The sequence below is a fragment of the Pseudophryne corroboree genome, chromosome 4 (genome assembly GCF_028390025.1).
Source record: "Pseudophryne corroboree isolate aPseCor3 chromosome 4, aPseCor3.hap2, whole genome shotgun sequence".
In the NCBI taxonomy this organism is placed as follows: domain Eukaryota; kingdom Metazoa; phylum Chordata; class Amphibia; order Anura; family Myobatrachidae; genus Pseudophryne; species Pseudophryne corroboree.
In genome coordinates this window covers 381,634,521-381,654,460 of record NC_086447.1, presented here as the reverse complement: position 1 = coordinate 381,654,460, position 19,940 = coordinate 381,634,521, and the positions used below count along the sequence as shown (strand labels likewise).

At 41.0% G+C, this 19,940-nt stretch overlaps 1 protein-coding gene across 1 annotated transcript in view; it reads left to right on the top strand.

Moving 5' to 3' along the window:
- CSMD1 (CUB and Sushi multiple domains 1) overlaps positions 1-19,940 on the top strand; it is a 2,470,978-nt gene that overhangs the window by 2,264,176 nt on the left and 186,862 nt on the right. The window contains 1 exon segment of the mRNA XM_063916678.1: positions 966-1,151. Coding sequence (XP_063772748.1) covers positions 966-1,151 — 186 coding nt within the window.

The window sequence follows — 19,940 nt, the reverse complement described above, 5'->3', positions numbered from 1 at the left end:
TACACACATACTTACCTATGTTCACACGAGGGTCGGTCCTCTTCTCCATGTAGAATCCATGGGGTACCTGTTGGAAAAATTATACTCACATAATCCAGTGTAGTTCGTTCCTCTTCTTTTCTATTTGTAATCCACGTACTTTGCAAAATAAAAAAACGGACACCCGACCACGCACTGAAAGGGGCCCCATGTTTTCACATGGGACCCCTTTCCCCGACTGCCAGGAACCCCCCCTGACTTCTGTCTAAGAGCGTTCCATCAGCCAATCAGGGAGCGCCACGTTGTGGCACCCTCCTGATTGGCTGTGTGCTCCTGTAGTGTATGTCAGGCAGCACACGGCAGTGATACAATGTAGCGCCTATGCGCTCCATTGTAACCAATGGTGGGAACTTGTAAAATTGTATTTAACTACCTATTTGGATCGAGGGATATGAATAATAAGAAATTGGATAGGCAAACTACAAATCAGTAAACTATCGATGGGTCATATATTTTAAGTAATAAATGATAGACAACAGGAACACTAACATGCCATGTAGAAAAATGTTTCTCCTATAGACTTGTGCATATAAGTTTAATTCTGTTGGTAAATTAGTATACAACTCATTCTAGGTACTGAATGGGTTAAAATGATTCCATGAACTTAATTTAAAAATAAAAGACATTTACATAATATGTCCCTTTATATTAGTTTATTGTTTTTCTAAAACGAGAATAGAAAAACATGTATTTACATAAGTGAGTAGTCAAGATGCTAAAATATTACTGACTATAGCAGTGCAATCTAGAAAATATGACCTTTAAATTTAATCACATATGAATGGAAAATCTCTTTCTGCTGCTAATTTTCACCAGCAAGCAATATGCAGTTTTCAAGCGCTACACATCTAATAATATTTAAATGAATGTATATTTTTTCAGAAAATATAATGAATAAAACACTCCACATTTATTTATGTTTTCAGCTATATCCTGTGGAATTGCCCAGCCACCTGGAAATGGCTCAGTTTCTGGAAATGAGTTTACTTTAGGAAGCAAAGTGATATATGAATGTAATGAAGGCTACAGATTACAATCTAGTCAACAATCAACAGCAGTATGTCAAGAAGATGGATCATGGAGTAATGTAGGCAAGCCACCTGTTTGTCAGCGTAAGTATTACAGAATATTATATGTTTTTTAATAATCAAAGTGCTTGTCATGTATTCAGGATTCATTTGTTAAGGTTCTATAAAGCTAGTCAAATGTAAAGGAAGACTGTTCCCTATTCAAAAAGCACAAGTGCTTTATTTTCATATTATTGTAGAAGGAGCTACATTAACAAAGGAAGTCAGTGCTACCGTGAAAATCAACAGTAAAATGTGTTTTACAATTCTATAAACATGTTCATACAGAATGTGTAATGCTTTTTGGCCAATAAATAATTTGATCTTGCTTTATTATGTTTTCATTGGTTTATGAGTGTATCCTAATAGTATATTCACAGCAGTGCACTTTACTTGTCATTTACAAAGTGACATTACTCACCTGATGTGATGTCAGCCTATACAATGCATATGTTATGTTAGGCTGGTCCTAAACAGGATTTACTCTGGAGCAGTAGTTTCCAAACTTTTTTGAATCACGGCGCCCTAGAATATCAGAATTTTTTTCACAGCACCCCTATGCCAAAAATGTCTTATTGAGAAATTTAGAAAGAAATATTACATTAAGTAGATCACGTTTATATGTCATCCTTAGGGTCAGTTGTGTGGTGAGGGACAAGATTTGCTTCTGTTTGGCCACATATTTTATGACTGGCAGCCACCAGCACTGGTTTTGCCTATTATATTGACCATAAATAATTTGAATTGGTCCTGGACCACCAACCCAGGGCACACCTGCAAGTGTCCCGATGCACCCCAGGGAGCCACGGCACACAGTTTGGGAACCTCTGCTCTGGAGTATAATATCCAAATCGCAGTGCATATTATTACATAAAAGACCTCAAGCAAAAGCTTACAAATGGATGACCACAATTGAATCTGGACATAGATACCTACCTATTGCATGTCTGTAATGTTCTAAAAATGTTACTTTAAGTGAGTAGTTTTAAAATTCTTTAGATGCCAAAAAGTCCTCTACTGGGTGTAGATACTGTAGCATCACTCAATATAACTCTAATCTACCAGACCTACCATCAGAATCTACTTTTGCAATTAACAGTAAACCATAGGTGCCCAGCAGATGCTATCTTTAGGGGTACATCTGCTAAGTATATAATACAAAATAATCTTAAAATAAAATGTTCTATTATCATTTGCCATATTTATATTTACTTCACCGGATTTAATACATTTGCAAAGAACATAGGCTATTGGAATGGTTTCGGTTTAATACAGTTACAGTGTCTAGATAGACAATCAATAGGTCAACACAAAATGGGCGACATGCATTAGGTCAACTTGGACAAAATGTTGACATGGTCATTGGGTCAACATATGAATAGTCAACACATGAAAAGGTTGACAGGTACAAAAGGTTGACGCATAAAAAGGTTTACACAATTTTTGGGTGTTGTTTTGACCATCAGAGCACAGGGGACCCTAATTAGTGCAACGCACCTCTTGCATGGCACGGTTCACTGTTAAGGTTGCCTCACTGCACTTACTCGGTGCTCGGCACAGGTTACTATTCCCCATCATAGTCCACGTGTATGTTAAAGTATGAAAAAATTGAGAACATTTACAGAAAAAACAAAACAACTTGTGTTGACCATATGTGTGTCGACCATTAGCATGTCAACCATTTGAATGTTGACCTTTTGTACCTGTTGACCATAAACATTGTCGACCATTTGCAGGTTCACCTAATGACCATGTTGAACTTTTGAGTATGTTGCCATAGTGCATGTTGACCATTTGGTGTCAACATATTGACTGTCTATCTAGACACTGTAAATCTATAGACCACATACCATTAGGATTGGTACCCAAGAAATAGTGGGAGTTGAGGGAAGGCTATGCCAGTGATAAAAGCCCTCAAGTATCATTTTGATAGAAAGTGAACCAGGAATAAACTATGTCACAAAGGTCAATAAAGTGAAGGATGTGCAGCATAAGAACATGATCAATAGTGTAGTAAGCAGCAGAGAGGTTAAAGAGAATGAATTAGGAGAGATTATGTTTAGACTATGACACAAGTAGATTATTGATCATTTTTGTAATGTGGGCCGAAGCTGGATTTTAGAGACTCAGGAATGGAGTGAGAGGATAGCTAGGTGGTTGTAAAAGTTGCTCAAGTAGATATGAAGCACAGTTGATGAGAGAATTATGGTGGTAGCTGGGAGAGGCTGAGTCAACAGATGGTTTCTTTATTATTAGTGTCATGAGCACATGTTTAAAGGAGTATGTAAATTTGGCAATAGAAAGAGGTTAAAGAGATATAGGTGGAGATGCAGTGCTTTGCAAGTGTATAAGGAAGGTATGTAAGGTGCAAAGTTTCCTTTAACATCTCTAAGCAGTGCAAGAGCATTTTTGCAGGTAACATGTCTGTTTGTGTTATTGTATCACTGTACCATTCTAACCATAGACTTAAAAAGACCAGAAAAGTAAGGTATAATAAGTAAGTGTAATCTAGAGGAAGTTAGATACTAACACATTAACACTTTAACAGATGTTTCCTTAATGAAATTAATTTACATATCAAGAGGTGTAACAGTTACCAAGACGAATGGAAACATTTTTGGGGTGCCATACTATCAACTCTGGTGTGCAATAAATAGCCCGCTACTTTAACCGAGCCACAAACATTTGACCAAAGTCCACAGCAGCCAGATTCATCCTTTGTGGCTTCCTACATGTGTGACCAATCTGGTAATACAGTAGATCCTAATATTTACACATTTGGTCACTTCTACACATACATGGGTACTTTACATGTTTCCTAAGAATAAGACTACATACAGTATGTCCTCATACACTGTGGCTTAGTCACGCCAAACAGCTCCTCTCTGTGCACCAGGTTTGGGTGACTCACCTCCACTGAGCATCTTTCTTACTCAAAATTTGCCTCTTATTTGTACAAATAAAACAACTTGGAGTGACAAAACTACTTTACAAATGTCACCCAGTGTAAGCTAGTAAATATCTGTTCAAAGTAGTCTTAATCTGTATATGAAATGTTCTAATGATGTGGCCCTGGCTTTTTCTCATGCCAATATGCACTATGCTTCCTCTGCAACTTTGCATGTGTTTAAAATAAATTCCTGTGCATTTATAATCACAGCCCAGCACCTCTAGTACACTGTGAGTGGTGTTTGGCTATCTCTGTGATGTGAATAAGATGCAAGATTTAAATAGAAGGACAGGACACCTCTCAGAGAGGCTCAGTTGCACTGGGTGTCTCGTTCCAAATTGTGCATTAACCCTAGGTGTTTGAGGATACATCTTAATGTCAAACTACTGTGCATTAAGAGTGCCCAGAGAATATGTATTTTGCAAGTTCAGAAAATAAATTATATTTATTAATCTGTATTACTATACACTTAGCTAAAAGCCTCCACACATATTGGACCTTATTTATATGTGTACAGAGTAGCTATTGCTGCTGCTTACAGAGGCAGTAGCGATGGATCTAATATAGTAATGCAACAGGATACATCATACCTCCGAGGATGCAGTATCATATTATCTCCAACACCATCGGCAGGCTGCATGACCCATGGGGTCACAGAAGCTATCAAGAGGCCATGAAATCTCAATCCTCTAATGGAGATCCTGACTTTGTCTCTCCCCCACAATGGTGGTGGCAGTCACTGACAGTCTGATGCCACCTTGTGTCTGCCATCACAGACCCGTATTGCACATGGACATTACGGGTCTGGTGCATGCGCAAAGTATCATACATCAGTACTGTGCGCTATGCGACTCAGGTCTATCGGGACATGAATAAGACTCATTATTACACAACGGGGTAGATGTATGAAGTGTGGTGAGGTGGACCAGTGAAGAAGCCTTTTGCAGCATTAGCATAAATTAGCAGTAGTGGTGGCAACAATTAATGTAGCTGCTATTGTTTAGTGTATAAAACATAGAATCAGGCCCACTTTGTGATTTATCCTTCTTTTTTCATGGTCTAACAGTACAGTAATCCAATATCAACATTATGGGCTTTGTTGATAAAGCAATGGCTGACAATACAATCAAGGCTTTATGCTGACTGTGAGTGCCGTTTCGAATTTTTGCATTCCCTATGTATTACTGAAACTAGTTAGATCTTTTTTCTTTGACAAAATAAAAAGTGACAAAATAAATCTCACAGCAACAGACAACTTATTACCATTCCTGAATTTTTTTTATCAGGTGATCGATCAGACTCACTAACTTCTTTCTTCATATTGAACTTGCAATACTGTAAAAACTGAAATGCCTGTAAAGGAGATATTTATCATTGTTATTTTCTGAAGCTCCAGTGATCAGAGTTTTACTGAAAGGAAAGACAATTACATGGCCTTGACAGTTTAATTTAGTTCTCACTATTAAAGGAGGGTTTAGCGGGGGATTTGAACATTTATATTGATTAAAGGCCTTATATTATGATAGTATCTTGGGAACAACTAATTAATATATCCAGGTTCTGTTTCTGGTTTACACAAACATGACATTGAATTGCTTTGAAGCCATAGTTTGAGGATTTGTTTTAATGATTTTCACTGTTTGTAAGATGTATGTGAATTATTTCTCTATAATACAGTTAATTACTGTCAAACATTAATGAAGTGCTTAGTTTAAAATCAGAGCACAGTTTGGAAACTGAGTATTCTTATGGAGTTATACAGATATCTGCCTCTGTCAATTATGTTTTTGCTCTGTACAGTATCTTGAGCATATGTTTTTTACAGTCACATTACATTACATTACATTTGGGGGTTATTTTTAAAAAGGAAACGTATCACAGCACAATATCCATTTTTCTTTATCTCCACTTGTGTGAACTTTATTTTCACCGCTTTTCACCACTGTGATTTCAATATGAATGAAAATGCCAGTTTTGTGACAGCAAACACTTTTTTCTTGGCTAAAGAGTTGGTTGCAGTGGTCTTTATAAGAACAATTTTGCCACCTCCTCAAAGTGTTACACTCAATGGTTGGATTTTCAATGGAGAGATGAAAAAAATTCTAAGGGGCACCCAAAGAGTTCATTGCAATTGTACACATGATAAAGTAATGTATAATTAATAAATTATATCCCCTTGGCAGGTTGACCACTGTGTAATAAGGTAATTTTTGATCCAATTGTCATCCTCTGTGCCGTCTTTTACCTGAGTCTTTAATGTGCTCAATATATCAGACAAGTGACTTCTTCACCAGTCAGTGGTATACCCTAGAGAACACTTGCAAAAGGGCCATTCTTCAACTTCTTAATGTTTTTAAGGCACTTAAAGTAAATTATAGTACAGTATAACAAGTCCCCTGATACTTATACTTTGCATTACCCATGTACTGTCAGTATTAACACTGGTTATACAAAACATTCCATGCCAGTTTTAAAGTTAAAGGTAAACTTCTGTCTTTTGTGTTCCCTTAGATATTCATCCATAGACTTACATTTACATGACTATTTATAGTTGCACATATCCTAGGACATGGGCAACTTTAAGCTTAGACTCATCTGCACAAATATGCAGCTGTCGTCATCAGCTTGCTAAAAACATAAAGTAACAGTATGTGTGTGTAAAAATGTAATACATTCCTAAAGAGCAGGGTTGACTTCATATATATGCTCCAAGTGAAGACCCAGAAAGGTTTAATTACTGTAGACACAGTTTTTGAAGGAACTCGGCAGGGAGATGGTTCCAAACAACTTGGAGAACTAAACACATATCTTCTGAGGATGTAGACTTGCTCAAATCCTTCTGTCTCTTCATGTAATCAAAGACAGACTGGATGTTTTTGAGATCAGGGCTCTGTGGGTGCCATATTATCACTTCCAAGACTTTTTGTTCTTCTTTACATTGAAGATAGTTCTTTAAGACATTGACTGTATGTTTGAGGTCATTGTCCTGCTGCAGAAAAAAAATTGGAAGACGTAGTGGTCAGCCAAAGAAATTTAGTGCATCAGATGAAAGACACATCATGCTTACTTCACTTCAAAATCAAAAGATGTTCAGCAATGCCATCTGCTCAGAACTGGCAAAAATCAGCGAGACCCATGTATACCCATCTACTGTTCTGAGAAGTCTGGCCAGAAGTGGTCTTCATGGAAGTATTGCTGCCAAAAAGCCATACCTTTGACATGGAAACAAGGCTAAGTGACTCAACTATGCATAAAAACATAGGAACTGGGGTGCAAAAAAATAGCAGCAGGTGCTCTGGACTGATGAATTAAAATTTGAAATATTTGGCTATAACAGAAGAAGTTTATTTGCCAAAGGGCTGAAGACCGCTACAATAATGAGTGTCTGCAGGCAACAGTGAAGTATGGTGAAGGTTCCTTGCAAATTTGGGGCTGCATTTCAGCAAATGAAGTGGGGTATTTGGTCAGGACTAATGATGTCCTCAATGCTGAGAAATACAGGCAAGTACTTATTCATCACACAATAATATCAGGGAGGCATCTGTTTGGCTCCAAAATGATCATTAGAAGAGATATATTATTACCTTGCCACTCTTTTGGTAATGCAACATGTATCTGCCAACTGGATCTTGATATGGACTGAGATATTCACTAATGGGACTTTGCTAACTATCAACCTGAACTACTATACCTGCAGCACTGGAATACCTAGTGGGTTGCCTGCACAGCCTACAATCTCTGCAATCAGCTGTTAAAAAGGACTGCTTTAGACATAATCCATGCAATTGGGGTAATGACTTGCTGTTGTCTTTCATTTTTAAGTGATTAATCGTAGGAGCAGCAGTCCCTATCCATTTACCAATCTTTAAGTACAGAATCCATTTATATTTGGCCTTTGTTACAATAATGCTCAGCAGATGCTGTGTCACAGTGTTAATAATATAAGCACTGTGTGAGTTGCAGTGTGAAGTTGCAGAGAGTAAAGGGCCCTACACACTGGCTGACATCAGCCAAAGATATGAACGATCTCGTTCATAAATGAACGAGATACCGTTCATATCTTTGAGTGGGGAGGCTCCCGCGATGAACGATGCTCGGCCCCGCGCTCGTTCATCGCTGGTCCCCCGTCGGCTGCACATGCAGGCCAATATGGACGATCTCGTCCATATTTGCCTGTACTTCAATGCAGCCGGGTGACGGGGGGAGTGAAGAAACTTCATTAGATTTGGGTGGGGTGTGTTCAAACTGAAATCTAAATTGCAGTGAAAAAATAAAGCAGCCAGTATTTACCCTGCACAGAAACAAAATAACCCACCCAAACCTAACTCTCTCTGCAAATCTTATATATCTGCCCCCCCTGCAGTGCACAAGCTTTTGCCCAACTGATAACAAATTTGCTGCTGCGATCAACTCTGAATTATTCCCTTAATGTGAATGTGTGTGCGTGTACATGTGGTATGGAATATATACTGTAGGCCCCACTGGATCAGGGACTGATGTGAATGGCCAAATATTATTATTCAGTTTGGAGTAATGTGACAGATGTGCTGCCAGAATGCTCTTAATGGCAGCTCAGCCTAATAGCAACATCTTTAGTTTTGCCTTGCATCACCATAGCTTGCGCAGAAAAATGAGCAATGTTGCTTTATAATAATTTTGAGTGTTATATGCAGCTGCACATTGCAACCGAACATCAGTCGAATTGAATCAGCCCAATAAAGCAGTAAACGAAAAGTGTGGGCATGTTTTTCCATTTAAAACGTAGCAAAATACAAAGTGATTTTTGCATTTACTAAAGTAATAACACTGCGAAGATACTTCATTACATTGGATTGCATATGAATAAGATAATGCTACTTTTCCACATCCCTACGTTATTGTGCCTGACAATTAAATAATATAATTTTTGATTTGGACAGATCTACAAGATGCCTGAGATGCAACATACACATGTAATTATGTTTTTTTGGTCACAGAATATTTACACATACATTCAGAGAGCAAATGCAGAAAATTGGCAATTAAACCCTTTATGATAAAATTGCTACTTTTTGACACGTCTTAAAGGATATGAAACATACAAAATTTACCAGCGCCTTTGCCAGTCATGTTTTCTGGGTTCCTAGAGACTGTGGTGTATTTTGGTGTTATGTTACTGTGACACTTTCTATTTGTGAATTGTATAAACATATTTATATATAAATACTATGGGGTCTATATGTCAAAGCAGTGCAGAATATTTCTATATTGTACAAAAGGGGGGATGGGGTGGGTAACTGCGCGGTAATCTGGATCTTTAGGAATCCAGGAAGAGTACTGGAGCTTCCCTAAACAAGCTCCCAGTTAACATAAGTATTTGTATTCAATGGTGACTCTCCCTATCTATCACTGATCCTTATTTAGTTTTCTGAGTAACAGAAACCTTAATCCAGAAGGAAATATCACTCTAGGTGTATTTTTAAAGTACACCAATTGCCAGACTCAATAGTAAATAGTAAAAATATTATGTACATTTATTCCAAACAGTCAACACAATCAAAAAACATCTGACAAGATAAAATACATGAGAAAAGATGAGATGGAAATGGATCATACTGATAAAGGTAGGTGGTGCCGCAGGTGTTGAAAGGCAAGGTACCTAGGGAAAATCCCCCTGCTTCAGGCACCCAGCAATTAATTCACAGCAAGATCATTCCAAAGTATTCGTATGTAGATGGTGGCACTGCAGGGTAATGCCAACGCATTTCAGAGCAACCTGGTCCCTTTGTCAAGGCTGTATCTTTCTATATTAATCCCATATTTTATACAGATCATAATACTAATAACATCAATAGTGAGTGGGTTCATTTCTCAGAGAACCAAACCCCCCTGAACATCCCATTCTGAGCCAGAATCCGAGATCGGCTCGAGACTTCCCACCAGACTCAGAAACCAGAATGAAGCAAAACATCATCATCCTGCTGTCAGATTCTCATGGGTTTTGGATCCCATATAAACAGCTGTGTGTCCCTGCCATTTTCACTCCGGGCTTGGAAAGTGAGGGAGACAGACTTCTGTCTCTCTCTGTGGGTGGTGGCTTTGGGTGGGGTCAGTGTGTGCTCTGTAATGGTGCTGCTCCTATCACTGTGGTGTACCCGTGCTGTTATAGGTGCTGTCCTGACTGTCACTAGTGTTTCATGTGCTGTTAGGGGTGATGCAGCTGTACATGGGTGTTGTTGCTGTCCTGGCTGTCACTGTTTTGTATAGGGGGCAGGGGCACTGTCCTCCTATATGCAGTGAAAATACAGGGGTGCTTGTATGCTGTAAAAATTCAGAGGTGCAGTAAAATATATATATACACTGGCCCTGTCTTGTATGCTACAAAAATTCAGGGGTGCAGTAAAATAAATGTACACTAGCCCTATCTTGTATGCTGCAAAAATTCTGGGGTGCAGTAAAATAAATGTACACTGGCCCTGTCTTGTCTGCTGCAAAAATTCTGGGGTGCTGCTGTTAAAATAAAAGTACACTGGCACTGTTTTTTATGCTGTAAAAATTCTGGGATGCAGTGAAAATTAAAGTACACTGGTACTGTATGCTGTAAAAATACAGGGGTGCTGCTGTTAAAATGAAAGTACACTGGTCCTATATGCTGTTAAATTACAGGGGTGCTGTTGTTAAAATAAAAGTATGCTGGTCCTGTATTCTGTAAAAATACAGGGGGGTTCTGTTAAAATAAAAGTACACTGGTACTGTTTGCTGTAAAAATTCTGGGGTGCAGTAAAATAAATGTTCACTGGCCCTGACAGACTTCTGTCTCTCTCTGTGGGTGGTTGCTTTGGGTGGGGTCAGTGTGTGTTCTGTAGGGGTGCTGCTCCTGTCACTGTGGTGTACCCACGCTGTTAAAGGTGCTGTCCTCACTGTCACTAGTGTTTCATGTGCTGTTAGGGGTGATGCAGCTGTACATGGGTGTTGTTGCTGTCCTGGCTGTCACTGTTTTGTACAGGGTGCAGGGGCACTGTCCTCCTATATGCAGTGAAAATACAGGGGTGCTGGCCCTGTCTTGTATGCTGTAAAAATTCAGGGGTGCAGTAAAATATATATATATATATATATATATATATAGTATAGTTGGGTCCGGCACTCCACCTGTATACCTATAAAACAATAAAACGACACAGATATTTTGAATCTATTGGCTGTCCTGGAGTGCCGCTACTGTTGGTGTGTGTGTGTGTGTGTATATATATATATATATATATATATATACATACACTGGCCCTGTCTTGTATGCTACAAAAATTCTGGGGTGCAGTAAAATAATTGTACACTGGCACTGTCTTGTATGCTGCAAAAATTCTGGGGTGCTGTTGTTAAAATAAATGTACACTGGTCCTGTTCTTTTTGCTGTAAAAATTCTGGGATGCAGTGAAAATCAATGTATACTGTTCCTGTATGCTGTAAAAGTACAGGGTTGCTGTTGTTAAGATTAAAGTACATTGGTCCTGTATGCTGTAAAAATACAGGGGTGCTGCTGTTAAAATGAAAGTACACTGGTCCTGTATGCTGTAAAAATACAGGGGTGCTGCTAGTAAAATGAAAGTACACTGGTCCTATATGCTGTAAAAATAAAGGGGTGCTGCTGTTAAAATGAAAGTACACTGGTCCTATATGCTGTAAAAATACAGGGGTGCTGTTGTTAAAATAAAAGTATACTGGTGCTGTATTCTGTAAAAATGCAGGGGGGTTCTGTTAAAATAAAAGTACATTGGTCCTGTTTGCTGTAAAAATTCTGGGGTGCAGTAAAATAAATGTTCACTGGCCCTGACAGACTTCTGTCTCTCTCTGTGGGTGGTGGCTTTGGGTGGGGTCAGTGTGTGCTCTGTATTGGTGCTGCTCCTATCACTGTGGTGTACCCGTGCTGTTATAGGTGCTGTCCTGACTGTCACTAGTGTTTCATGTGCTGTTAGGGGTGATGCAGCTGTACATGGGTGTTGTTGCTGTCCTGGCTGTCACTGTTTTGTACAGGGGGCAGGGGCACTGTACTCCTATATGCAGTGAAAATACAGAGGTGCTGGCCCTGTCTTGTATGCTGTAAAAATTCAGAGGTGCAGTAAAAAAAATATATATATATATATATATATATATATATATATATTCTGGCCCTGTCTTGTATAGTAAAATGAAAGTACACTGGTCCTATATGCTGTAAAAATAAAGGGGTGCTGCTGTTAAAATGAAAGTACACTGGTCCTATATGCTGTAAAAGTACAGGGGTGTTGTTGTTAAAATAAAAGTATACTGGACCTGTATTCTGTAAAAATACAGGGGGGTTCTGTTAATATAAAAGTACACTGGTACTGTTTGCTGTAAAAATTCTGGGATGCAATAAAATAAATGTTCACTGGCCCTGTCTTGTATGCTGCAAAAATGCTGGGGTGCAGTACAATAAATGTACACTGGCCCTGTCTTGTATGCCGTAAGAATTCTGGAGTGCTGTTGTTAAAATAAAAGTACACTGACCCTGTTTTGTATGCTGTAACAATTCTGGGGTGCAGGGAAAATCAATGTACTCTGGTCCTGTATGCTGTAAAAATACAGGGTTTCTGTTATTAAAATAAAAGTACACTGGTCCTGTATGCTGTAAAAATACAGAAGTGTTGCTTTTTAAAATGAAGGTACACTGGTCCTATAGGCTGTAAAAATACAGGGGTGCTGTTGTTAAAATAAAAGTATACTGGTCTTGTATGCTGGTATACTGGTCCTGTATGCTGGTATAAGTATGCTGGTCCTGAATCTGTCTTTCTGACCTGAGCTGTCCTCTTGACATAAATCTTCAAGGCTCTCACCACATCCAATGTCACTGGATTAGAAGAAGTGTCTGAATTGGCCGGAACCACAATTGGTTGATTCAGATGAAATGCCAAAACCACCTCCAGAAACTGCTGGCAAGTCCTGAGCTCCACTCTGTCCTCATAAAAGACTAAATAGGGGCTCTTGCATGATAAGGCCCCTAACACCGAAACTCGCCTAGCCGAAGCTTCGGCCAGTAGCATCACTGTCTTCCATGTAAGGTACTTGTCTTCTACCATCATCAATGGTTGAAACCAGTAGGACTGTAGAAAGTCCGGAACCACGTTCAAGTCCCAGGGCACAAAGGGAGGATGTATATGAAGGACACCTTGCAAGTAAGTCTGTACTTCCGGCAATGCATCCAACTTCTTCAAGAAAATTGCCAATGCCGAGATCTAAACTTTAATGGAGCCATTACGTACAGTAGGCCCATGTCCACTCTAGCCTGTAGGAAACATAAGAACCGACCCAGGTTGAAATCCACAGGGGAGAACTTTTGGCATTCGCACCATGAGCCATATCTTTTCCAGATATCATGATAGTGTTTTGACGTCACTGCCATCCTGGCCTGAATCATGGTTGCAATAACCTTGCCCGGAATAACTTTATAAGCTAGAATGTTCCATCCAACCGCCATGCCATCAAACAAAGCCACCGTAAGTCCGGATAGACTAATGGCCCTTGCTGAAGATCTTCTTGCATTGGCAGAGGCCAAGGATCTTCTTTTGACATGGCCAGAAGGTCTGTGTACCAAACTCTTTTAGGCCAATTGGGGGCAATCAGATTTGCCTGAACTCTTTCCCTTATGATTCTCTTTAGCACCCTTGGTAGCAACAGGATCGGAGGGAACAAGTATACCAACAGGTAAAACCACAGCATCATCAGTATGTCCACTGCTGTTGCCTGAGGGTCCCTGGCCCTTAAACAATACCGCCAAAGCTTATTGTTGAGCCATGATGCCATCAGATTGATCTGCGGACAACCCCACTGGTTCGCGATCTGTTGAAAGACCTTTGGGTGGAAGCCCCACTCTCCCTGGTGGAGGTCACATCAACTTAAGTCCGCCACCCAGATGTCTACTCCCAAATGAATATGGCTGATATTGCCTTTGCATTTCTTTCTGCCCAGAGGAGTATCTTTGACACCTCTCACATGCAAGCTCTGCTCTTTGTTCCTCCTTGTTGGTTGATGTATGCTACCACTGTGGCATTGGGTATCTGGACTCCAGGTCGACAACAAAAAGGTCGACACACCTTAGGTCGATGCCAATTGGTTGACACACCTTAGGTCGACATGGACAAAATGTCGACATGGACAAAAGGTCAACAGGAACAAGGTCGACATGGAAAAAGGTCGACATGAGTTTTTCACGATTTTTTTCTTTTTTGGAACCTTTTCATACTTAACAATCCACGTGGACTACGATTGGAACGGTAATCTGTGCCGAGCGAAGCGAAGGCACCATGCCCGAAGCATGGCGAGCGAAGCAAGCCATGCGAGGGGACGCGGTGCACTAATTGGGGTTCCCGGTCACTCTACGAAGAAAACGACACCAAAAAAACATAAAAAACTCATGTCGACCTTGTTACATGTCGACCTTGTTCCTGTCGACCTTTTCTATATGTCGACCTTTTTCCATGTCGACCGTGTTCCTGTCGACCTTTTCTATATGTCGACCCTTTGTCCATGTCGACCTAAGGTGTGTCGACCAATTGTCGTCGACCTAAGGTGTGTCGACCTTTTTGTTGTCGACCCTGAGTCCCAGACCCGTGGCATTGTCTGATTGAACCTGAATGGCCTAATTCTGAAGCTGATTATAGGCCTGAAGCAGAGCATTGTAGATTGTCCAGAATTCCAGAATGCTTATCGGAAGAAGGGCCTCGTGGGTTGACCACCTGCCCTGGAACTGCTCCCCTTGGGTGACAGCACACCAACCTTTCAGACTCGCGTCCATGGTTGGGAGAATCCAATCCAAATCATGAAGCTCCGACCTTCCACCAGATTGGAGAACTGCAGCCACAACATGAGAGACATCCTGGCCTGAGGTGATAGACGTGTGATCTGATGTATCTGCAGATGCGACCCTGACCACTTGTTCAAAACTTCTAGTTGGAAGGTCCTGGCATGTAACCTTCTGTATTGGACTGCCTCATATGAGGCCACCATTTTTCCTAAGAGGCATATGCAAAGATGGATGGAAACCCAATTTGGTTTTAGAACCTTTGGACCATTTCCTGAAGCATCCTCACTTTGTCCGCTGGGAGGACAACCTTCTGTGCCACTGTGTCCAGAATCATTCCCAGTAACAGAAGCCGTTGAGTCAGCTCGAGGTATGATTTTTGCAAACTGAGAATCCACCCATGGTGTGACAGTAGCTGTATAGTGAGGCTGATATTGGTCAATAGACGATTCCTGAATCTTGATTTTATCAAAAGATCATCCAGGTAAGGAACAATGCTGAACCCCTGAACACGAAGCTGAAACATCCTTTCTGCCATCACCTTTGTGAAGACCCTTGGCGCTGTGGAGGGACCAAAGGGTAGTGCCTGGAATTGGTAGTGATCAGTCAGCAGACCAAACCTGAGGTAAGCCTGATGGAATGGCCATATTGGAATATGGAGGTAAGCATCCCTTATATACAGAGATACCAGGAACTCCCCTTCTTCCATACCTGAGATCACTGCTTGCACGGATTCCATCTTGAGTTTGAAAACCCGCAGATAAGGGTTTAAGGATATTAGATTCAAAATGGGCCGTACAGAACTGTTTGGCTTCGATACCACAAACAGGTTTGAATAGTATCCCTCTCACTGCTGCTGTAGTGGAACTGGAACAATGACCTGGGTCTAAACCAATTTTGAAATGGCCTCCTGTAGCATAACTTGAGTTTCCTCTAAAGCTGGCAAGCTTGATCTGAAATATCTGTGAGATGGATGGAGCACTGTTGAACACCAGTTTGCAGCCCTGTGAGATCAGATCTTTTACCCAGGCATCCTGGCTGGAGCTGTACCAAATACAACTGAAGTGACGTAACCGAGCTCCCACCTCAAGATCCCCCAGGGATGGAGAGACACCGTCATACTGAGGCCTTGGTGGAGGCAGAGTTCTTGTGACTCTGCAGTGGCAGATTTTTGTGTCTTACCGCTGGTGCCTCTCACAGCATTTGAGGTGCTTCTGACTCTTGACTTAAACCTTGTGGTCCTAAAGGACTGCATGGAGGGACCCAGGTAAGAACATCTGGCTGATGGAGCCACAGAGGGGAGATATGTGGATTTCCCTGCTGTAGCTTTTGAAATCCATGTGTCTAACTCACCCCCAAATAGCCAATCTCATCTGAAAGGTAGAGCTTCCACACTATGCTATGATTCCGCATCCACTACCCATTGACGCAACCACAAGTCTCTGCGTGCAGAAACCAGCATGGTAGTGGTCATCAAGTGATAGCACCTATATCCTTGATAGAGTCACAAAGGACACTTGCAGTATCCTAAATATTTTCCACCAGCACCACCATTTCTACTAAGAACTTGTCACCTGTTAAGCCCTACTGAATCTGACCAGCCAGAGTCAGAATAAGATTCATCTATATTGCCAAGTATATCAGTACATAATTCACAAGAAAATTGTTTCCAAAAACCACAGATCTCAGACAGAAAAAAGAAAAGAGTAAAGAAGAAAAAAGAAAACAACGTGACATAAGCATAGAGAAGGAAACATAATGGATGAATGGCATATGTCATCCAACAGCCTACAACAACAGGTCTCTGGGACGCTCCTGCTGCCACGGAAATAGACTTCAGTGTACTTTCTATTTTCCTATCCCCTGGTTCCTTTAATGCACTAGCTCCAGAAATACTTTTTTCTCACATGTGAGGGAGTCAGCAATGGAGGGGGAAAACCTGGTGTTGCATACAATACAGAGTACCTGTTTCACCATGTTGAAAGGAGACCAAAAACCCCCACACACACACACACACAAACACACAGACAAAGTGCAAGCAAGCTTGCCAGGACTGGTATGTGTGAAAGAGACTCAGCTAGGAGGGACCAGTACAAAAGCCAAGCAGACTCCGTAAGACTGCAGGGCTACACTATGTTCAATTTAAGCTGTGCACAAAACAGAAGCTTATAAATGCATATATCAAGCGGCTCTCCCCTTTTACACTGCTGTACCAAGAAACCTGGTTTCTGGAGTGTCACTGGAGGAGCTGCCAATTGTGCTGCAGCTGCTGGAATGCAGAGGATTGCACCAGGAAGCCACTGGTCCCACATCCTATAATGGCGCCGAAGCTTTCATTTATTTATACTGGCCAAAGTCTCCCAAAAGTGTAAAATCAGGCCCCAAACACCTGTTTTCACTAATTGCTGCCAGTCTACGTGGGTGAGGGGGCTATGGAATAACCCCAGGGAGTGTCCATATGCCTGCCCCCGTTTGTCACTCACCATCATCTTCAGGCTGCTCAGGGGTGTGCAGTGTGTTGTGGGCGTTTGCGCTATGGTGCAATGCCATGCGGTACACTGCACTTCAGGACTGATGTCCTGTCAGAGGGGATAGGCTCAGGCACCTGAGGTCGGCTTCCGTCCCCCCTAAGTCCCTCGATGTAGGTATGCTGTTGCCCAGACAGCCTACCTGAAATAAATAAAAGTTTAAAACAAATTGAAAAAAAAAAACCCTGGCACTCCAGAGTATGCATCCTCTCCTGAGGGCACATTTTTCTAAACTGGCTGTGGAAGGGGGCATAGAGGGGATGAGCCAGCACACCCTGTTTGAAGATTTAAAGTGCACCAGCTCCTTTGGACCCCATCTATACCCCATCTTACTAAGTGAACCCCAGATTCCCTTTTGGATGTTAGAGAAAAGCCCATTGTCATGCCTGAGCAAAATACAAAAAAAGCTACCTCTTTGGTGTGGAATTATTTCCCCACAAATCTGGACAACAGGGTTCAAACCATCTGTTGCCTTTTGCCAGAATAAGCCAGGATAAGGATGTTAACCACCTAGGAACATCCTTCCTTATACGTCACCTGCAGTGCATTCATCATAAGTCTTTGTCAAGTTCAGAAACTTTGGGTAATAGCTTAAGCAGTCCACTGACACCTAAATGATGTGGTTTTGTTTGAATATTATTTCTCTGTGAGGATGAGAATGTAAGCACTGAAGTGAGGGGGAATCTGAGGATGAAGATGACATCTTGCCACTGTAGAGCCAGCTTGTGCAAGGAGAGATTACTTGCTTTTTTTTGGTGGGGGCCCAAACAAACCAATCATTTCAGCCACAGTCTTGTGGCAGACCCTGTCACTGAAATTATTGGTTTGTTAAAGTGTGCATGTCCTGTTTATACAATATAAGGGTGGATGAGAGGGTCCAAGGACAATTCCATCTTGCACATCTTTTCTTTGTCACATCATTCCAGGGGTGCTGCCCTATATGGGGTGCTGCCCTTCTGCCCTATGAGTCCAGGGGTGCTGCCCCACTGCTGTTTAAGTTGAGGGTTGCTGTTGCATGTCTTCTGTGCTGTGTAATTCTCCAGGGGTGGGCTTTTGCTGATTAAGTCCAGGGGTACTGCCGTATAATTCCAGTGGTGCTGCTGTACTTGATGCTAGGTTTAAATGAAAGCCTAGAGCAGATATGAAACAAGCTTCAACATCACAAACAGATTTGTGAAAATATAGCCGCAAAGGTATAAATTGAAATTGCTATTTTGACGGTGTTTTTAAATAAAGTGGGGAGTGACCACATTTGTGGCCAAAGTCAGTGTGACTCAAAAGAGACTGAATCATAATCCAGCACAACTGCAGGAGAGGAAAAAGTGATATTTTCTGCCAGAGCATTAATTATTTAATGTTAGGGACTCACTCAAATGAATGGCTCCAATTAGTCAACCTTAATTTTGATTTATTATTTATGTTCCAAATTCTGGTATTATTTATTTAGAAGATGCGCATTTGTTGTACAGGGATCTACTTTTCCTAAGAGCTGTGTAGGGTTATCCCAAGACCTTGCAGTGTTAGAAGAACAGACTTTCAGTGATCTAGCATTGCATCAGCTATCCATTGCAGTGCAGCACTAGATGGCCCTGGAGCTCCTGTGAGGCACAATCAGTTACTGAATAAGGCCCAGTATGGAGTCTCATGGTGGCTTACAGCCAGGAAGATGTCTGGCTTGCCAGGCTGAGGCATTCTCCCACAGTCCTACTTATAGTATGAAATGAGTTTCGACTGTAGAGTTGTAAGCTCCACTAGGGCAGGGGCTCAATAACAAGGAAAATCACTGCAGAGTCGTGCTTAGTACTTTACCAAACCCACCCAAACTCAACTTGCCCCATCTGGGGCTCAGGAGGTCAGGAGGGGCTGCTAAAACATCTAAGGGGCTGCTTTATTTAAAAATAAAATATGAATAAAATAAACAAGACACACAGGTATGCTCACATGCGTGTAACTGCGACACACAGGTATGCTCACATGTGTGTAACTGGGAGCTCTGAAAAACAAAAATAAGGCATCTGCCACAAAATATGTAAATAAAAATGCAATAAAAATATGGAAAAAAAGAAACCCAGGGGAAAATATCCAATTTTGATCCTGTGGTATACATCAGTTTATTTGCATCCCAACATTAAATCCGAGATTATCTTAATCCCTGAACATGGAGATGGGGTACAAATTTGGAGGCTTTGGCCCCTAGTTTTTCAGTTTGTCCTGTAAAGTGGTAATTATATATTTGCTTGGTTGAAGATCTTTCTGTTCCATACCAATATAGGAGTGGAGGTGAAAGCATGTGTGTTGTTCCTGATTGTGTGTGCCTCTCTAATTGTTAATCACCTTCTTGACACTGTCCTCTTCCTCTTGACTCTTCTCACAATGTGAAAAATAATCAAAGAAGTAGGTGGTATGTTTGTAGATAGCTATGATTCTGAGAACTTGGCAATCTCTTTCCAGGGGGTCCAGCTGTTGCTGAAATGATGGGTTTATTACACTTTGCATGTCCTGTTTAAACAACATATGGGTGGGTGGGAGGGCCCAAGACAATTCCGTCTTGCACCTCTTTTTTT